Here is an 18787-nt window from a genome sequence, read left to right as displayed (position 1 = left end):
TGAAGCAATTTATCCATTGATTTAGAGGGGTCAGCCATTCTAAAAGTAAATTCTTTCAGATGTATGCTTCCTGATTTTAAGCTGTTGGAGCAAAATGAGATGTCATTCAATTGCTTTTTCCCTAGGAATGATTCCACATGCAGAGAACTGCATCACGCGTTCCTTTCTCTTAAGAACATAAGAACATAAGAAAGGCCGTACTGGGTCAGACCAAAGGTCCATCTAGCCCAGTATCTGTCTACCGACAGTGGCCAATGCCAGGTGCCCCAGAGGGAGTGAACCTAACAGGCAATGATCAAGTGATCTCTCTCCTGCCATCCATCTCCATCCTCTGACGAACAGAGGCTAGGGACACCATTCTTACCCATCCTGGCTAATAGCCATTTATGGACCTAGCCACCATGAATTTATCCAGTCCCCTTTTAAACATTGTTATAGTCCTAGCCTTCACAACCTCCTCAGGTAAGGAGTTCCACAAGTTGACTGTGCGCTGCGTGAAGAAGAACTTCCTTTTATTTGTTTTAAACCTGCTGCCTATTAATTTCTTTTGGTGACCCCTAGTTCTTGTATTATGGGAATAAGTAAATAACTTTTCCTTATCCACTTTCTCAACATCACTCATGATTTTATATACCTCTATCATGTCCCCCCTTAGTCTTCTCTTTTCCAAACTGAAGAGTCCTAGCCTCTTTAATCTTTCCTCATATGGGACCCTCTCTAAACCCTTAATCATTTTAGTTGCTCTTTTCTGAACCTTTTCTAGTGCTAGAATATCTTTTTTGAGGTGAGGAGACCACATCTGTACACAGTATTCGAGATGTGGGCGAACCATGGATTTATATAAGGGCAATAATATATTCTCAGTCTTATTCTCTATCCCCTTTTTTAATGATTCCTAACATCCTGTTTGCTTTTTTGACCGCCTCTGCACACTGCGTGGACATCTTTAGAGAACTATCCACGATGACGCCAAGATCTTTTTCCTGACTCGTTGTAGCTAAATTAGCCCCCATCATGTTGTATGTATAGTTGGGGTTATTTTTTCCAATGTGCATTACTTTACATTTATCCACATTAAATTTCATTTGCCATTTTGTTGCCCAATCACTTAGTTTTGTGAGATCTTTTTGAAGTTCTTCACAATCTGCTTTGGTCTTAACTATCTTGAGTAGTTTAGTATCATCTGCAAACTTTGCCACCTCACTGTTTACCCCTTTCTCCAGATCATTTATGAATAAATTGAATAGGATAGGTCCTAGGACTGACCCTTGGGGAACACCACTAGTTACCCCTCTCCATTCTGAGAATTTACCATTAATTCCTACCCTTTGTTCCCTGTCCTTTAACCAGTTCTCAATCCATGAAAGGACCTTCCCTTTTATCCCATGACAGCTTAATTTACGTAAGAGCCTTTGGTGAGGGACCTTGTCAAAGGCTTTCTGGAAATCTAAGTACACTATGTCCACCGGATCCCCCTTGTCCACATGTTTGTTGACCCCTTCAAAGAACTCTAATAGATTAGTAAGACACGATTTCCCTTTACAGAAACCATGTTGACTATTGCTCAAGAGTTTATGTTTTTCTATGTGTCTGACAATTTTGTTCTTTACTATTGTTTCAACTAATTTGCCCGGTACCGACGTTAGACTTACCGGTCTGTAATTGCCGGGATCACCCCTAGAGCCCTTTTTAAATATTGGCGTTACATTAGCTAACTTCCAGTCATTGGGTACCGAAGCCGATTTAAAGGACAGGTTACAAACCTTAGTTAATAGTTCCGCAACTTCACATTTGAGTTCTTTCAGAACTCTTGGGTGAATGCCATCTGGTCCCGGTGACTTGTTAATGTTGAGTTTATCAATTAATTCCAAAACCTCCTCTAGTGATACTTCAATCTGTGACAGTTCCTCAGATTTGTCACCTACAAAAGCCAGCTCAGGTTTGGGAATCTCCCTAACATCCTCAGCCGTGAAGACTGAAGCAAAGAATCCATTTAGTTTCTCCGCAATGACTTTATCATCTTTAAGCGCTCCTTTTGTATTTTCATCGTCAAGGGGCCCCACTGGTTGTTTAGCAGGCTTCCTGCTTCTGATGTACTTAAAAAACATTTTGTTATTACCTTTGGAGTTTTTGGCTAGCCGTTCTTCAAACTCCTCTTTGGCTTTTCTTATTACACTCTTGCACTTAAGTTGGCAGTGTTTGTGCTCCTTTCTATTTGCCTCACTAGGATTTGACTTCCACTTTTTAAAGGAAGTCTTTTTATCTCTCACTGCTCTTGTGTAACATCTATCAGTGAAAAGTAATAAGGTTAACCAAGATTAGGCCATTTTGGATGAGAATCCTCATTTAAGTCCCACTTGTTTTATAAAATCAAAGAGATTAAAAAAATAAAGACCAACTTTCCTGTCATGCGATAAATGTAACTGTTGAATAGTATAAGGCGATCATATATATTTTTAGTCCAGGCAGTCAGTGTGAAACTTTGCATAGCTTAGTTAAGTGAATTTTATACATTTTAATGTATTACTACAACATCACCTTATGCAGGATAAGATTGAAGCTTGGGTGTGATCCCAGGTGTTGCTAGAGTTGAAGCAAGTAATATTTCAGTATTAAATATACCATTTTACACACATGAACCTGAAATGTAATCCCACTAACAAAATATTTCCCTAGATAGATCAGTAGGCATCATGTTGTATCCATAGTATGTGATTGCAGATGGACTGTGCAAGCCTAAGGTGGTCTCAGAAGAACCATTTGATCAGTTTATTACCTGTGTTGAGGTACTGATCCAAGCCCCTCTGCCAGGCTAATATTTTAATGTAATTTACAATATTCATGTTGCTCATTTTGCTTATTGAATGAAACAATCAAAACATATGAAATTGCATCACCCTTTAGAAGCCCCTCTGCACCTCTCTGCCTATTTCACATATTTCATGAGTTTTATATATTTGTATGCTAGGGCACATACGTGTATCCAAATACAGTAACTCCTCACTTAACGTTGTAGTTATGTTCCTGAAAAATGCGACTTTAAGTGAAACGATGTTAAGCGAATCCAATTTCCCCATAAGAATTAATGTAAATGAGGGGGTTAGGTTCTAGGGAATTTTTTTTCACCAGACAAAAGACTATATATATATATATATATATATATATATATATATATATATATATATATATATATATATATATATATATATATATATATATATATACACACACACACGCACACACAGTATAAGTTTTAAACAAACAATTTAATACTGGTACACAGTGATGATGATTGTGAAGCTTGGTTGAGGAGGAGGAGTCAGAGGGTGGGATATTTCTCAGGGAATGCCTTACTGCTAAATGATGAACTAGCAATTGGCTGAGCCCTTAAGCGTTAACTCTCACATTCTACAAGGCAGCAGGAATGGAGGGAGGGGAGACAGCATCACAGACAGAGACACAAACTGTGTGTGAGAGAGAGAGAGATGCGCATTTCCCCTTTAAATACACTGCCTTGTTAATTAGATCAGCAGCTTGCTGAGACCTCAGCTGCTGCCAGCAAGCTCCCTCTGTCCTGAGCCCTGTCGTGTGTCCCCCCTGCTCTATGGAAGATGTGGTAAGCGGGGTGCAGGAACAGGGGGGAGAGGGACACCCTGACATTAGCCCCCCTCTTCCTCCCCTCCCCCCTGCACAGCAAGCAGGAGTCTCGGGGAGCAGCTCCAAGGCAGAGGGCAGGAGCAGCACATGGCAGTGTGGGGAGGGACAGCTGCAATTGCTAGCCTGCTGGGCAGCTACTGCACAGGGAACTTAGGGGAGCCGGGAGCTGATGGAGGGGCTGCCGGTCCATTCTGGTTCCAAGCCCCCACCAGCTAGCTGGAACGGGCTGCTCTTCCTGCAAGCAGTGGACAAAGCAGGGCTGCCAAACGACGTTAGAAGGGAACATTGCACAACTTTAAACGAGCATGTTCCCTAATTGATTAACAACGAAACAGTGTTAACCGGGACGACTTTAAGTGAGAAGTTACCGTATATATTTATGTTACAGCCTATGCAGCTGTAAGGAGAGAGACTGTAAGCTAACTTGAGTTCTGAGATAGGAATTACCAGTTTAAAGAAACACTGGCTGCCCTGCAGTGAATTTATAGCATCATTCTTTAATGTGATCAGAGCGGGCCTCCACTGAGGTGCCACGGACTGTATTACCACAGGATGGGGCAGTTTGCACCTCGCTGTATGTGCAAAAATAGCACCGGAGGCTCTGTTCTGAGCTGAAGTCCCAGACCAGCAAACCTTTCGCCATCCCATTTAGGTCCAAAGGCGTAAAAGCTATTTGCATGGGAATCTGCAGAACCTGACTTGAGCATCAGCTTTTAATTTGATTTTTATAACATTTGCTAGCATCTACCATCTTCAAACAAAATTTTAGCTTTGTTTCCCATCTCTCGCAATGCACTACCAAAAATTAGATTGTAACTTGACAGCCTGTCCTAAGGAAGGGGCAGCAAACCAGAGGTGAATTGTGACTCAGTGAGCAACAATTTCTCCTTTACTCAGTGCCTCCTCTGGGAGAAGGAGTAACTTGCTTCACCTGTTTTTGTGGAGCAGTTTATTCCTCCCTGTATGTCTGTCCAGCTTCTGTAACCAGCAATTAGGTTGGGTGGGGCCAGGCCTCCTCAGCCCCTCCTCACCCTCTTACTCATAGCTCACAATTTGAGCAGGACACCTTACCTCCCTTGCAGGCTACATTAAGGGCTGTAACTGTCTATGTGTTTGTCTTTCTAAAGTACTTTATGGCCCCCATCCCTGTTGTATCTGAGCAACTCACAATCTTTAATGTATTTAATGTAGGGCTATTATCCCCATTTCCCAGATGGCAAACTGAGGCACCAAGATCACACAGGAAGTCTGTAGCAGAGCAGGGCCATAACATAAGAACAATCATACTAGGTCATACCAATGGTCCATCTAGTCCAGTATCCTGTCTTCTGACAGTGGCCAATGCCAAGTGCCCCAGAGGGAATGAACAGAACAGGTAATCATCAAGTGATCCATCCCTTGTCGTCCATTCCCAGCTTCTGGCAGCTAGAGACTTAGGAGACCCAGAGCATGGGGTTGCATCCCTGATCATCTTGGCTAATAGCCATTGATGGACCTGTCCGCCATCAACTTATCTAATTCTTTTTTGAATCCAGTTGTACTTTTGGCCTTCACAACATCCTCTGCCAGTGAGTTCCTAGTGACTGTGCATTGTGTGAAGTAGTTCTTTCTTTTGTTTGTTTTAAACCTGCTGCCCATTAATTTCATTGCGTGACCTTGGTTCTTGTGTTATATGCAGGGATAAATAATACTTCCTTATTCTCTTTCTTCACACCATTCATGATTTTATAGACCTCTATCACATCGCCCCTTAGTTGTCTCTTTTCCAAGCTGAAAAGTCCCAGTCTTTTTAATCTCTCCTCATATAGAAGCTGTTCCCTATCCCTAATCCCCTCTTATCCCAGGACAGCTTACTTTGCTTAAAAGCCTTTGGTGAGGGACCTTGTCAAAGGTTTTGTGAAAGTCCAAGTAATTATATCCACTGGATCTCCCTTGTCCAGAAGTTTTTTGACCCTCTCAAAGAATTCTAATAGATTGGCGAGGCATGATTTACCTTTACAAAAGATGTATTGTCTCTTCCCCAACAAATCATGTTTATCTGTGTGTCTGATAATTCTGTCCTTTCAGACAGTTTCTCTGATACTGAAGTTATGCTTACCGGCCTCTAATTGCCAGGATCACCTCTGGAGTCTGGTTTAAAAATTGGTATCATATTAGCTATCCTCCAGTCATCCGGTACAGAGGCTGATATAAGTGACAGGTTACATACCACAGTCAGCAGTTCTGCAATATTATATTTTAGTTCCTTCAGAACTCTTGGGTGAATACCATCTGGTCCTGGTGACTTATAACTGTTTAAGTTATCAGTTTGTTACCGGTGACATGAATGCAGGTCTCCCAAGTCCTAGGTTAGAGCTGTAACCCCTGGACCATCCTTGCTCTCTCCAAGACTTGCCTTGCACGTGTTTTTCATTTAATGAAATGGACATGAAATTTCAGAGCATACAGAGGAGCTGTAATATTTAATAAACATATGAACGGGGAAGAATAAAACAGATGAAAAAGAAAGGAAAGAGAAAATCAAGCTACAACAGAAGATATGTAAAGCATTTTTAAACTCGAGATCCTTTAAAACATTGTCTCCCAGATAAAAACTGTTTGTCCCAAGAGTGTGTGTATGGTGCAGTATTTAGATAGATAATTGGAAACGCATGTTATGTGGATACGGGTAAAAGGCATGTCAATAATGGACCTGTCAGGGTATAATGAGCCTTATGGGAGTTATATGTATATAATATGCAGGAGAATAGACTCCATAGTAAGCGTAATAAAAGCCTTTAGGGAAAGAACTGTAATGGCTACTTTTCAAAGCACCTCTTCTCTCCGCCCGCCCTTGTATTTTGTATTTAGACCATGTTAGGCCAAACTTTCAAACCACCTGTCTAAACTGCTCCTACAAAATTGGGGTGTTTATTTGTTGCATGGGGGAAAATAAACTGCTGCTTCTTAATTTAAAAACAACAACTGTAGTTTGTGGGGCCATCTTGATGATCAAAAGATTCCTCTTCAATTAATAGCTTAATAGGCCAGTTTTAATTTAGAGTAATTGTTGACGGCCAGTTTTTAAGCCCTCGGAGATAAGACTTTGAAATGGAAGGTGAATCCAGACTTATTCTTATACACACTTCTCACCCTTTTTCTTTATTGAGCTTTGGGAGTAGAAGACAACAGTTTAGATTTCTAAACTCTATAAGTTAAGTTTGTTGTGTTAGAAACATTTCCAATTTTCTTTAGTTCCATCAGACTCCTTCGGGGTTGTCTGGTCAAGGGCTTTTAAATAAAGGATTGTTCATGATAAACTCATAAGGCCAAATCCTTCCCCTCGTCCTCTGCCCATTTCCTCTGCTAGGCACCACTCCTGCATGTAAAGCAGCTGAAGAGAGTCCCTATGTGGCACACAGCCGGCTTAGCCAGCTCTGTGCCCCCACCCTCTGAGTGCTGGGCAGTGGAACAGCCTCTTTAGAGCCATTATCCCCTAGCATGAATTGGAGCAGGCCCATTCAAAGTTACAGACAGTCCAAATCTGGCCAATCTCATGATCAGAAACTCTGAGTGGTGGAGCATAAGGTCTTATGGAAGTTGGCCGTAGCTGAAAATTCAGCCCATGCTTTTGTCCCAAATATTTTACCTAGATTTCCAAAGCCAGCAAAGTGGAAAAAAAAATTAATGTCAAGGAGATGGGAAATGTCAAGGAGTGTATTAGCTTTAATATTTTATGGGACTTTTGTGCAAACTCAAGTGCAGATGAAAGTAAAAAACTAAAGTACCTTCTAGAGCCAAGCAATGCAGACAGACACATTTCAATGAGTGTATCTGGTGGCTAGAGTGAGCTGGGCACCACTGCCTCCTGGGCACCTCCCCTCTCTTTTACTGATCAGAGGAAACTATTTCCCTTTCATTGTTGCACAACATCCCATTACCAACTACGACAATTGTAAACATGCGGAAATGTTTAGTTATTTGTAGTCATTCTGTGGTTCGCTCCAGTCCCTGGGAGCTGCTCTGGTTCCATCTTCTCCTCCTGTTATCTAGCAGTAGCTATAGTAGATGCAGGTAGGCTGACACTTCTTTCTTGTTTCCAACAATTTCCATGCTCTTCTTCTAATGATAGGCCTGTTGACCCAAGGAGGTGGAGCCAGCAACATGTGACTTGCCAGCTCTCTGGCATGTGCTGCACAGACCATGGTTTGAGAACCTGTAGAACAGGCGACCTGGAGTCAACGCTCTTGGTTTCTATACTCAACTCTGCCATGGTTTGCATTTTGACCTTTGGCATCCCAGTTAACTATTCTTCCTCGGTTTACCCAGGTGTAAAATAGATATAATGGGCCAGATATATGGACCAGATACAGCCTGAGTAGATGCCAGCTTCTGCCAGTGTAAACTGACATGAAGAGTCCTCTTAGCAGAGTGTCTGCTGCATGAAATGCTGTGGAAGTATAAAGTGTCTGCACGCTACGTGGGGGATAAACACTGGGACAGAGCTGTCCCAAAATGGGGCTGGTGAGGATAATTACTGCTTAGAGAATGTGATAAAGCATTTTGAGTCACAGTGCAGAGGCTATTCAAAGTAAAACTGCAATGTATACAGTAAGGACCTGCAGAAATCACCAAACTTATTTTCACCAGTAACCTAATCTAGATCTGAACACTGGTCTCTAGGGCTAAAAGAGTAAGTGCACCATCCTCATTCTGCCAACTGTCTGTTTCATCCCTGATGCTACATCAGTTAAGGCCTGAAGGCTGTTTTCCTTTCATTGTGCTACACTAGAGCTGAAAGCTGAGACATCTCTATTACAGGTGCCCATGTTGTATGACTTAAGGGAAGAAGTAGTAATGGCAGCAGTTAAATCAGAGGCTGGGTTGTCACTTGTATCACCATGCTCCAGATGAGATGGTAGCGTGTCCTCACAGCAAAAAGATTGTGCCTTTGAAGGACAATGTTTAGTAAGGTTTCAGAGTAGCAGCCGTGTTAGTCTGTATCCGCAAAAATAACAGGAGTACTTGTGGCACCTTAGAGACTAACAAATTTATTTCAGCATAAGCTTTCGTGGGCTACAACCCACTTCTTCGGATGCATCCGAAGAAGTGGGTTGTAGCCCACGAAAGCTTATGCTGAAATAAATTTGTTAGTCTCTAAGGTGCCACAAGTACTCCTGTTATTTTTGCGAATGTTTAGTAAGAAATAAAAGTAAAACAATTACAAAGGTTTTAAAAGTGTGTGGGTCCAATGAATGTGTTAGCACATCAAGGGAAATGTTTCCCAAATCTGTCAGCCATTTTAAAGTTCCTCATGGTCCTCTGGTGACATTCGCAACCTTTGGATAAACAGCTAATCAGGGAAGCCAGTCTTTGTGCTCTGGATTTGGGGGGCCAAGAACTTCACCTTTCCCACAATGCTGGCGAGCTTCAACTTCAGGGAAACCCAGGCATAGGTTTCTACTTGTCACTATTTATGTACATGCACTGGCCCTCACACAATTTTCAATGGATTGTATGTTCACAACCCCTCTGATTTACAGATGGAGAACTGAGGCACAGGGTGGATCAAGTGACTTCCCCAATAGCACACAAGGAGTCGGAAGCAGGAATCAAACCCAAGTCTCTTGAGTTCTAGTCCAGTCTCCTCTCCACACTAGACCCTCTTTCCTAACCAGCACCTCCATTCCTCTGCCACCAGCCTGACAAGGAGCAAGAGGAAAAGTAATAAATAATAACCACCACCATCAATAAATCCCCAGCTGCTAGGGGAAGAGGGAGGAAACTAGACTCAGGTGTGACCTTTACGTTGTGGTGGTGATGATGTTTAAATTAAAGGCTCAGACACCACAGTGATGAGCTCAGTACAAATATGAGGGAAAGAAAGAAAGTAGAAGCTCTCAGGAAGTTCTTGCATTTTCTGAGTGGAAGCTGGAGTGCAGTGAAGTAAACTCCACAGGTCATAACTGACCCCCGGTTAACCAGGATTTCTCTGTTTGTTGATAGAGGGGAGTGAACTTGTGACATCAGGAAAAACAACAAAAATACTGCTCCTCCGTGAAAGCTACAGGGATGTAAAATCCTGCCGCCCAGCTAGTGTAAACACCGTTAAACCTATTTGTTTGTATTAGCACCTAGCATCCCCTGCTGAGATTGGAGCTCCATTGTCCTAAGCACAGGCAATGTACAGTGCAAGACAGTCCTTGCCCCAAAAGCTTCCAGTCTAAATAGACAAGAGAGTCACATGATGGGAGAGGAAACAGGCACAGAAAGATGAAGTGACTTGCCCAAAGTCACATGAGAGAGCTGGGAATAGATGCCAGGTGTCCCAGCCCAGTGCCTCATCCCTTGAATTACACCATCACGCTCTCTCTCCTGTAGTGTGAAACTTATTTATACTGCTACCGCTAATGAACAGTAACGTGTGTCTGTGTGTTGTTGTGAATGGTTGCTACAATATACCACAGTATTCGTGTAAAGTATCAGACCAGTTTTAAGGACACACATTAAAGAAGTGCTGTAAAACCAATGTTTTAAGCAGTTTGGTTTTTGCTTTTACCCTCACAGATCGTGGATGGCAAATTGTGGTTCCAGTTGGACTGTGGAAGTGGCCCAGGAATCCTGGGAATTTCTGGCAGGACTGTTAATGATGGGAACTGGCACTCGGTCTTCCTGGAGCTCAATCGGAATTTCACAAGCTTGTCACTTGATGACAGTTATGTGGAGCGGCGCAAAGCCCCCCTCTACTTCCAGACTCTGAGTACAGATAGCTCGGTCTACTTTGGAGCCCTGGTGCAAGTGGATAATGTCCGGAGCCTGACTGACAAGAGGACAACCCAGGTCTTGAGTGGTTTTCAGGGCTGCCTGGATTCTGTTATCCTGAATAACAATGAACTGCCGCTCCAAAACAAGCGCAGCAGCTTTGCAGAAGTGGTTGGCCTGACTGAATTAAAGCTTGGCTGCGTTCTGTACCCTGATGCATGTGAGAGGAATCCTTGCCAGAACGGAGGGAGCTGTACTAGTTTGCCATCTGGTGGTAAATGTCTTTAATTACATTTTACTTTTTTTTTTTTTTAAACGGGGGAGGCAATGTCTGTCTGTCTCATTCAGTCTGTTGCAGTGCTGGAGCTGTGTTGGTCCCAGGATATTAGAGAGACAAGGCGGGTGAGGTAATATCTTTTATTGGGCCAACTTCTGTTGGTGAGAGAGACAAGCTGTCATGCTACACAGAGCTGAAGAAGAGCTCGAAAGCTTGTCTCTTTCACCAACAGAAATTGGTCCCATTAAAAATTTTAGCTCACCCACCTTGTCTCTCATTCAGTCTATGTCACAAGTCTTTCAATGCAGAAACATGTTGGAAAAGTCTCAAACTCTATAAAAGCTTTTTAGGTTTGGCAAAGTTTATAAAAGCTGCCAGCTTCATAAACAACTAAATGGCACTCACCCGTTCTCACTGTATTAGTATTCAAGGAGGAGCTTGTCTTTTACTAGGTGTTACTATAATCCTATTTCTATAGACACCAATAGCATAACAATTACTGAAGTGCTCAGCTGAGGCTTTCAACATCCATTTACCGCAACAGAGGTTGCAAACAAAAATGGTGGTACCTAATATCCATCACAGATTGAACAGTACGGTTGTACTTCTCTGTATAAGCTGGCACCGATTGTTACTTAGACTTCCGCAACAACGTCATCCATTTCTGAGTACAGTTTGATTACATATCTATATATTAAATTGTGAGTCTATAGTGTTATAAAACTGCAGACAAAACCCATGTGCATTAGAGTCCCGGGGGATCTGAACTCTTCTGGGTCTTGGTAACGGGGCAAAGCCATTAGGTCATTGTTTTGACTTACACCTGTATTGGAGGTGAATTGTTCCTGTCTCGTGGCAGTTTGACAGCTTGTGTGAAGTGGGCTTCGTAGCATCAAGCTAATTCCCAACGAGCAGGTGCCCAAATCATAAAAAACACTGGTATCATTGGCAGTCCTGTCAGTGAGAGTGTTGAATGGGTGTGGAGACAAATTTACCTCCTTGTTGCTAAGGCTGGGCCCTCCTGGTCAGAGTTTGCAGCACAGAAATGAGGAAGCTTTTTTTCTGCCATGCACAATTCAGTGCTTTGTTTTCCATATCTGTCAGGTTGGCACCTCTATGCACGCCTCTTCTGTGGCCCTACGAAGTCCCAGGACCTACTCATCAGCCGCCTCCATACATGGTTCTCTGAGATTGTGGGCCCCTTTTCCAGTCCTTCATACAGTCACACGTCTAGGTAGGGGTCCTCTATGCAGCATCCACTGACTCCTTGGACTCCTCCTTGGAAATGTGGGTGTTGCCTGGGGTTCTCTGCTTGGCAGCCCCTTCTGGAGCCCTGGTTTTGACTCTGTGACCTGCACTTCTATCCCTGCTTTCTTCTATTGATTAGTAGCCCCTCCCTCATCTGAAGGGGTGGAGCCTTTCCTTGTCTTTGTGGGCTCCGATTCCAGTTATTAAACAGTCTGGCACCTTTTCCAAGCACCTGTTAGTAATAATGTTACTTAGCATCTATTTATTGCTTCTCAGTCCCAGCCCTGCACTGACATTAAATAGTTCAACTGGAGTGAAATTGAGTTTTAGAAATGGAAGAAAATCTGCAGGAAACTTGCCCACTCTGGTGTCCTTCCCTCTGTAAAAGCAAGCTTATATTGCAAGAAAACACAGAAGCTGGATTTTCGCTTTCACGTGGAGGAGGTTATAAGCGCTTTCCCTAGTGCTCTTGTACAGACGGCAGCCATAACTGGTCTGTCTGTGCTCCCTGAGCATATGGGAGGGACTCGCTGAATGGCCTCCAGCCATCTTTGCTCGTGCAAGGTACCTTCTTCACAGCTCCGCTAGTGGGAGGTTTAATTTGGCCCACAGCACCCTGCTGCCATCCCAGTATTTACCTCAGTGCTTCCTACTTTGCTTTGGTTCACAACAAGTAAGATCAAGGATGAGTCAGGGAAGCTGTAGACGTATGGTCAATGGAAGAAAGTGCAAAGATAGTTAAAAGAAATGAACCCACAGCACATGCATTAACAAAGCATCTCAGTATTAACACCAAGCATGGCAATGGGATTTCGATGTGCATCACAAAGACAAATGTTGCAGCTCATGTGTTTGTGTAAGGTCTTTACCTGTTAATGTAAGGAAAGAAAATAAGCAGCGTGCAATAAAGGGGGAGAGGAAATCATTCTGAGTGAAAGAGGCAGTGGCTTTTGAGAAACTGCTAAACAAGATTATTGAATTCCTGGGAAGTAAAGATGAAACGTTAACTCAGATTCCATATATAATAAATTAGGTCAAGTATTCACCAAGTTAGCAAGATGGGGAGAGTAGGAGTTGCGTTTTTTATTGATTTAACTTGAATCTATTTATTGTATTGTCTAGCAATTGCATGGTGAGTATATTGAGACCTTTCTAACAAATCACTTCATGGTAATTCTTTTTCCCAACACCATATGTATTGCCAATTTACTGGAGGGCAGTGGGGCGGATGCATGCAGCTCCAAATGTTGACTCCATTTTATTATTAGAACATAAATGGTTCAAGTCAAGATAATTTACGTCTGGAATCCAGGCACTGAAGTTATTTAGACTTTCATAAGTTATTGCCTCAATGAGGAGGCAACTGCCCAGAGGGGATATTTCAGCTGTCTCTAGTTAAGAAATCTGTTTGCTCTTTTTACTGTTTCAGCAATATATGTAAATAAAGGATTGTTATAGTACCATAATTTCAAAGCAGTGGGCCCTAACTATACATGAGTGGCTCTATAAACCAGCCCGCTATGACAAGTCATGGCCATTTTTTTCCACCAGGCAAAACAATCCTGTTCATGTAGCCATCCTCAGTATATAAAAAGAGCATATAATTAAATTGGGTTGAAAGGAGAACCCTGCACCATGTCAAATGCTAGTTATATAACCACAAATTGTAGCATGCTTTTAAGGATGGCAGAACATTGTGCTTGCTGGCACAGATGGTAGCACCCGCAGTGGATTTCAAATAAAATATACAAAGCTTCATTTTTATCTTAGGAAAGGAGATGGCAGCTTTTCTTTGGGGGGGAAAGTGCAAACACATATATTTTGCTACCCAAGGGGGCCGATTCTGGTCCAGTTAAGTCAAGGACTATCAGGAAAACACAGCAGCACCTACAGCCCAGTGCTTTACATAGCACCTTACTTCACAGAGTCATTGAAGTCACTGGAGCACGGTGCTACTAACTATGAACAAGGTGTCGGAATCTGTCCCAAAGTGAGCAGTTTCAGAGTAGCAGCCGTGTTAGTCTGTATCCGCAAAAAGAACAGGAGTACTTGTGGCACCTTAGAGACTAACAAATTTATTAGAGCATAAGCTTTCGTGGGCTACAGCATCCGAAGAAGTGGGCTGTAGCCCACGAAAGCTTATGCTCTAATAAATTTGTTAGTCTCTAAAGTGAGCAGTGTTCAGCATAAAAGCAGAATTTAGTTTGATAAATTTTGAATTTGAATTTTCCAGAGTAGTCTGTGTACAATTGTAAGTTCCCTTTTCCTATAATAATCCTACTATGATTTACCGTGAAATTAAGAGAAAACAAAAAGAGCTCAGAGTTATAGCTATGACCAAACACTGTGACGTCAAAGAGTCATTGGCAATGTACCAGGCGCCATGGGAGCCATGGCTAATTTACATATAATTTGCATAAGTTATGTAAAATAAATGCAGACATCCATAATGCCATCCCTGAGGTGATACCTTCCTTCCTGAATAGAAATGGCTGGTTGTTTCTGTACATCAACAATAAAACCTACATTTGATCAACTTTGGTTTCCTCTTGCCATTACAGCTTTAGAGGCATTTTAGGACTAGCTACAATGAATCTCAGGCCATTCTTTGGGCACCCCTAGAGAGAGAGAGATAACATGTCTGAAGGGAAAAAAGACGACTCCCAACAGATCAAAGTTTATTGCTAAGACATATAGAGGGGCTGAGACCAGAGGCCTTCTGCAAGGGGTTCTGCAAAATTAAATTATGGTGGACCCTAAAGGTAGAACTGTACAATGTGAGCAGCTCAGAAGCTGAAGACCACATGCTGTTCATGTAGGGGACTTCCACCATACAGAGAACTGCTTCTGATTGACCTGTGTGGGCATTCTGCTCATGAATGGAGGATAACCATATAGTCCATAGGATGATGCCAACTAGGAAAGGGCTAGATGTGCAAAAGAATCTAGAACCTGAACATCAAGTCCTTGACATAAGGTCCCAGGAGCCAAAGCACTGGCTCACACAGAAGTATGATCAGCTAAATTGATCATGGCAAGGAGGAAGGATGGCTTGTGAGTAAAGTGCTGAACTGGGACTCAGGAGCCCTGGTTAAATTCCTGGCTTTGCCACAGACTTGGTGCCTGCCCCTCTCAGCAAGCCATGTAGGGAATGTCTACACTGCAGTTGGGAGTGTGCCTCCCAGCCCGGGTAGACAGACACGCTAGCTCTGCTCAAGCGAGCCTGGGGAAAATAGCAGAATGGACATTGTGGCCCACGTAGGGTAGCTACCTGAATACAGAACTAGGGGATGTGGGTAGGCTTATACTGGGATGGTTAGCCGATGCTGCCTACCCTGCTGCAGTGTCCACCCTGCTATTTGTAGTGCACTATCTTTTCATAGATTCTAGGACTGGAAGGAACCTCGAGAGGTCATCGAGTCCAGTCCCCTGCCCGCATGGCAGGACCAAATACTGTCTAAACCATCTCCGATAGACATTTATCTAACCTACTCTTAAATATCTCCAGAGATGGAGATTCCACAACCTCCCTACGCAATTTATTCCAATGTTTAACCACCCTGACAGTTAGGAACTTTTTCCTAATGTCCAACCTAGACCTCCCTTGCTGCAGTTTAAGCCCATTGCTTCTTGTTCTATCCTCAGAGGCTAAGGTGAACAAGTTTTCTCCCTCCTCCTTATGACACCCTTTTAGATACCTGAAAACTGCTATCATGTCCCCTCTCAGTCTTCTCTTTTCCAAACTAAACAAACCCAATTCTTTCAGCCTTCCTTCATAGGTCATGTTCTCAAGACCTTTAATCATTCTTGTTGCTCTTCTCTGGACCCTTTCCAATTTCTCCACATCTTTCTTGAAATGCGGTGCCCAGCATTTCATCTTGAGCAAAGCTAGCGTGTGCTAGGCTGGGAGGCTCACTCCCAGCTGCAGTGTAGACATACTCTTAATTTCCCAAAACCTCAGTTTCCCAACGGTTTAAATAAATGGGAGTAATAACACTTCCCAGGGACATTGTGAGGGTAAATTCCATTAATATTTCAAAGAGACTGTGGTGATGCTGGCTTATACTCCAAAAAACCATATCAAAAGAACACTATGAAGGCTGCAAAGCCAAGCACTCAAAAAGATTGCCCGTGCAACCTCAATTTGGTCCCTTTGTGTGTATGCATTATAGTAAGTCTTTAAATGTGTGATCACATACTATATTTTCCACTGACTCCTGCCTCATTCAGTACACATTTAATTAACATCTATTCAATATTTTTATTTTCTCTTTGTTCAGTGTGTGGCTGCGTGCCTTATTTATTGTACACTATTTATTCAAGTCCTGTTCTAAATACAGAATTACTAATTTCCTTATTGGTTTTCTGAGGCATACATCACATTTAGCAGACAAAGGTAAATGAAGATCCAGTGTCCCGAAGTCAAAGCAAGACAAATTCTGATTGGAAATAAAATGTTAATTTTTAACAATGAGGGTAACTAATCATTGGAACAACTTAACAAGGATCGTGGTAGATTCTCCATCACTGGCAATTTTTAAATCGATATTGTACGTTTTTCTAGTTCAGACAGGAATTAATTCAAGGAAGTTCTCTGGCCTGTGTTATACAGGAGGTCAGACCAGATGATCCAGAGGTCCCTTCTTGCCTTATCTATGGATCTATAGTAGCTGTGTTCTCTACAAACAATTTATTTTCACAAAACCCACAAATGGGGAAGTGAGGCACAGAGAGATTAAGGTCAAAAGTTTCCACTAATTCTGAGTGCCCGATTTGAAGCACCCAGGACCTGATTTGTCAAAGCACTTAGCACTATATATATATGTCACTTTTTATGTTCAAAGCGCGGCTGCCATACAGCTCCACATTTCCACAATTTAGGCCCTAGGGTCTCAAGTCAGGCACCCAGAAAATGAGGAATACACATTAAAAGGACTACCTCTGAAAAGTTTGGTTTAAGTGCTTTGCTTAGAATCACACAGGAACTCTGTGGCAAAGGCAATCCAGTTCTCCTGGGCATCATTCAGCTGCCCTAACCATGAAACCTGCCTTTCTCTTCCTGCAATCCCCTGCCTCAAGACTACACATTACTTCCAACTCCTGCAACAAAAAAGGCAGGGATCCTGCACACGACAGTCTTCTCTACTACACAATTCTGATTCATTCCCAGAGCAGGGGCATCCTGTGTACTGAATGAAGCAGGGATCCTGTGTGGAAAAACTCATCTAATTAAAGGTTCTATCATAAAACATATGAAAAAGAAGGCTGAATTAAAAGGAAAGCTTCATTCTGGCATTTCCTAACTTTTGAGTGCTTGACTTTGCAACCTTAATGTTCTTTTAAGAGAGGATTGGGGAGGGGGAGTGTGATTTCCTAGATTTTTTTTTTTTTTTTTTTAAGCCAGAGTCTCATCAGCAGGCTTGGAACCCTTAGATCCATCACACAAACCTCTGCCATGTGAGCTAATAGAGTAGCTGATGGTGGATGACAACCTACCACTGCTATGTGGACTGGCACTACAGGAGGATGGGAGACTTTTTCAGTGGGTTTCACAACTGTTTTCTGACAGCGGAGATGCAGTGAGACTCAGGACTCTTCGGTTCCTGTCCGTGCTCTGGAGGGGCCTGTTGTCTAGTTGACACAGACTCTTCTACCCATTTCCCCCAAGCTTGAATCCTTCTGTCCCATCCCCTCCAACCTGTCCCTGACCCAGTCCTGATTCTTCCCCAGTCTCCTTCCACATCCTGTCCCAGTTCCCCACTCCCAACTCCTCATCCAGAAGGTCTCTCCTCTCCCTCCCCAGTGTCTCTCAGTTCCAGTCTCTCTCTCTCTCCAAGCTACGCCCCAACCTCCTTTTCTAGCTCCTTACCTCAGTGTCCCCCCTCCCTGCCTCCTTGTCCCAGTCTCTTCGCCCAGCCAGTCCCAGTTTTCCCACTGTAGCTCCTTGTCAGATCTGTCTCCATTCCCCCCACTGGTTCCTAGTTCCAGTCTCCTTGTCCAGCCAGACTCAGTTCTCCCATCGCCCTCTTTCCCTCACCAGTTCCCAGTTCCCGGGCTCCCCGCCTCCCAACTCCTAGTCTCCTTGCTTAGCTAGTCCAAGATTCCCCTTTCGTCCGGTTCCCAGTTCCAGCCTCTCCATCCAACCAATCCCAGCCTCTTCCCCCGACCAGTCAGTCCCAGTCTCCTTGTCCTGATAGTCCAGTTATTCGCCCCCCCAGTCCCAGCCTCACCAGATTCCTTGTCCCAGTATACTCCTTTCCATTCCCCTGGACTAGCTTGTCCCGCTTTGCGTTCAGATCAGACAGCTCCCTCCTCCATGCTGCCTGGGTGCCATCAGGGGACATCATATGAGAGCACAGGAGAGACAGGCTCCCTGCTCTCAGTTCCAGTGTCTGGCCTGACCCTGGCCCAAAGCAGCCCTTACAGGGGAAGTCCTTATGAGCCCCTGTAGCCTTGGGCTGGAAGGACCATGGTCTGGTTGAATGGAGCATGCGCAGTTTGGTCAGCACTAAGCAGTGAGGCGATGGCGCAGACTTAGTAAAGATGAAGTCTTAGGAGATTTTAGCTTCTAAACATCTAAGACATTTCTTCTGAGCATGTGCAAACTCCAGTTTTTCAAAGGCATATAACTGGGCCAAAGTGGTTGGATTTTTACAGGGATCACATATGCACATCCCTGACACAAAGGTCACTCCCCTGCCAGATTTCAAGTCTCTGCTCCAAAGTGTGACAGCACTAGGGCTGTTCAAAGAATAGTTGTTGGAAAAGTTTAACATGGGCTAAACAATATTTTTCCTTAGCCTGTTTGGGGGGCAGAGGGAGGGAAGAGATGGTTGCACTGTGTCAGCTGAATGTTTCCCCAAA

At 43.3% G+C, this 18787-nt stretch overlaps 1 protein-coding gene across 3 annotated transcripts in view; it reads left to right on the top strand.

The window, feature by feature from the left end:
• Positions 1-18787, top strand: part of FAT3 (FAT atypical cadherin 3) — a 452955-nt gene that overhangs the window by 409774 nt on the left and 24394 nt on the right. For all 3 annotated transcript variants that reach the window (XM_065417527.1, XM_065417519.1, XM_065417510.1), the window contains one exon: positions 10204-10672. In XM_065417527.1, coding sequence (XP_065273599.1) covers positions 10204-10672 — 469 coding nt within the window. The remainder of the gene's footprint in view (positions 1-10203; positions 10673-18787) is intronic.

Source organism: Emys orbicularis, chromosome 1, assembly GCF_028017835.1.
Source record: "Emys orbicularis isolate rEmyOrb1 chromosome 1, rEmyOrb1.hap1, whole genome shotgun sequence".
NCBI lineage: Eukaryota > Metazoa > Chordata > Testudines > Emydidae > Emys > Emys orbicularis.
Note: the sequence above shows the minus strand (reverse complement) of the source record. Positions and strands in the feature narration are given on the sequence as shown.